The 1,026-nt window shown below is 54.9% G+C and overlaps 1 protein-coding gene across 1 annotated transcript; it reads left to right on the top strand.

Moving 5' to 3' along the window:
- Positions 1-158: 158 nt before the first annotated feature.
- LOC107081308 (NADPH-dependent diflavin oxidoreductase 1-like) lies at positions 159-1,023 on the top strand (the record flags this gene model as incomplete). Its single annotated transcript, XM_015369508.1, has 4 exons — positions 159-307; positions 440-651; positions 738-845; positions 916-1,023. Coding segments are annotated over exons 1-4 (534 nt in total), but the record flags the coding sequence as incomplete, so codon positions are not given.
- Positions 1,024-1,026: the final 3 nt, after the last annotated feature.

Here is a 1,026-nt window from a genome sequence, read left to right as displayed (position 1 = left end):
GAACAACATCCGGGGGCTTTGTCCGTTCTGTCTTCTTGTTCTTGTGAATTAGAACAGTACTAGGGCTGAGGATGATGGCGTTTTTCGAGCGCATGAGAACGCATAAGCACACAGATTGACAAACAGCCTTTGTTTTGTTTCCTGGTTCTGACTCATTCGTCTCTGGGTTCATTGGGCAGCTTTGCAGCTGGAGACGTGGTGATGATGCATCCCCAGAACTCTGCAGAGGACGTGCAGCTCTTCTGCCAGCTGCTCCGGTTGGACCCGGAGTCCAGGTTCTGTCTCAGAGCCACAGGCGACGCTCCAGGTACTCCTGCAGAACCGTCTGATGGATCTGGAGAGTTTTCGTATTTTTATTGGCTGTTAGGATTTCTTTCTCCAGCTTTTAGCAGAAATAAATCCCAACATGTTTGAGCTCAGTTGTTCTGCTCTGACCCAGTTCCACCCAGACTGCCTCAGCCCTGCTCCGTGCGCCACCTGGTGGAGCGTTACCTGGACATCGCCGCCGTGCCTCGCCGCTCCTTCTTCGAGCTGCTGTCCACCCTCGCCACCAACGAGCTGGAGCGGGACAAACTGACCGAGTTCAGCTCGGCGGCCGGACAGGACGAGCTGCACAGCTACTGCAACCGGCCGCGGCGCACGGCGCTGGAGGTGACCACGAGAACCGCCGCTGGTTCTGAGCAGATTGTTGAACCTAAATGTACAAAATCTGAGCTGGCTTCTTGTTGCTGTTGCAGGTTCTGTCAGATTTTCCTCACACCACAGCAGAAATCAGAGCAGATCACCTCCTGGATCTGTTCCCAGAGATCCAACCTCGGTCCTTTTCCATCGCCTCCTCTCTTAAGGTACCTCCTGGTCCAGAACCGGCAGGATCTCCCCTGTAGGAAACTTCTGACCCGCTGTGTCTCTCTGCAGGCTCACCCAAACAGGCTGCAGGTCCTCGTCGCCGTGGTCCGATATAAAACCAAGCTGTACAAACCCAGGAGAGGCCTCTGCTCCTCATGGTTAGCCTCTCTGGACCCTGAA

Source organism: Cyprinodon variegatus, unplaced genomic scaffold (genome assembly GCF_000732505.1).
Source record: "Cyprinodon variegatus isolate N-32 unplaced genomic scaffold, C_variegatus-1.0 Scaffold4073, whole genome shotgun sequence".
In the NCBI taxonomy this organism is placed as follows: domain Eukaryota; kingdom Metazoa; phylum Chordata; class Actinopteri; order Cyprinodontiformes; family Cyprinodontidae; genus Cyprinodon; species Cyprinodon variegatus.
The sequence above is the reverse complement of the archived record's forward strand: the minus strand, read 5'-3'. Positions and strand labels throughout refer to the sequence as shown.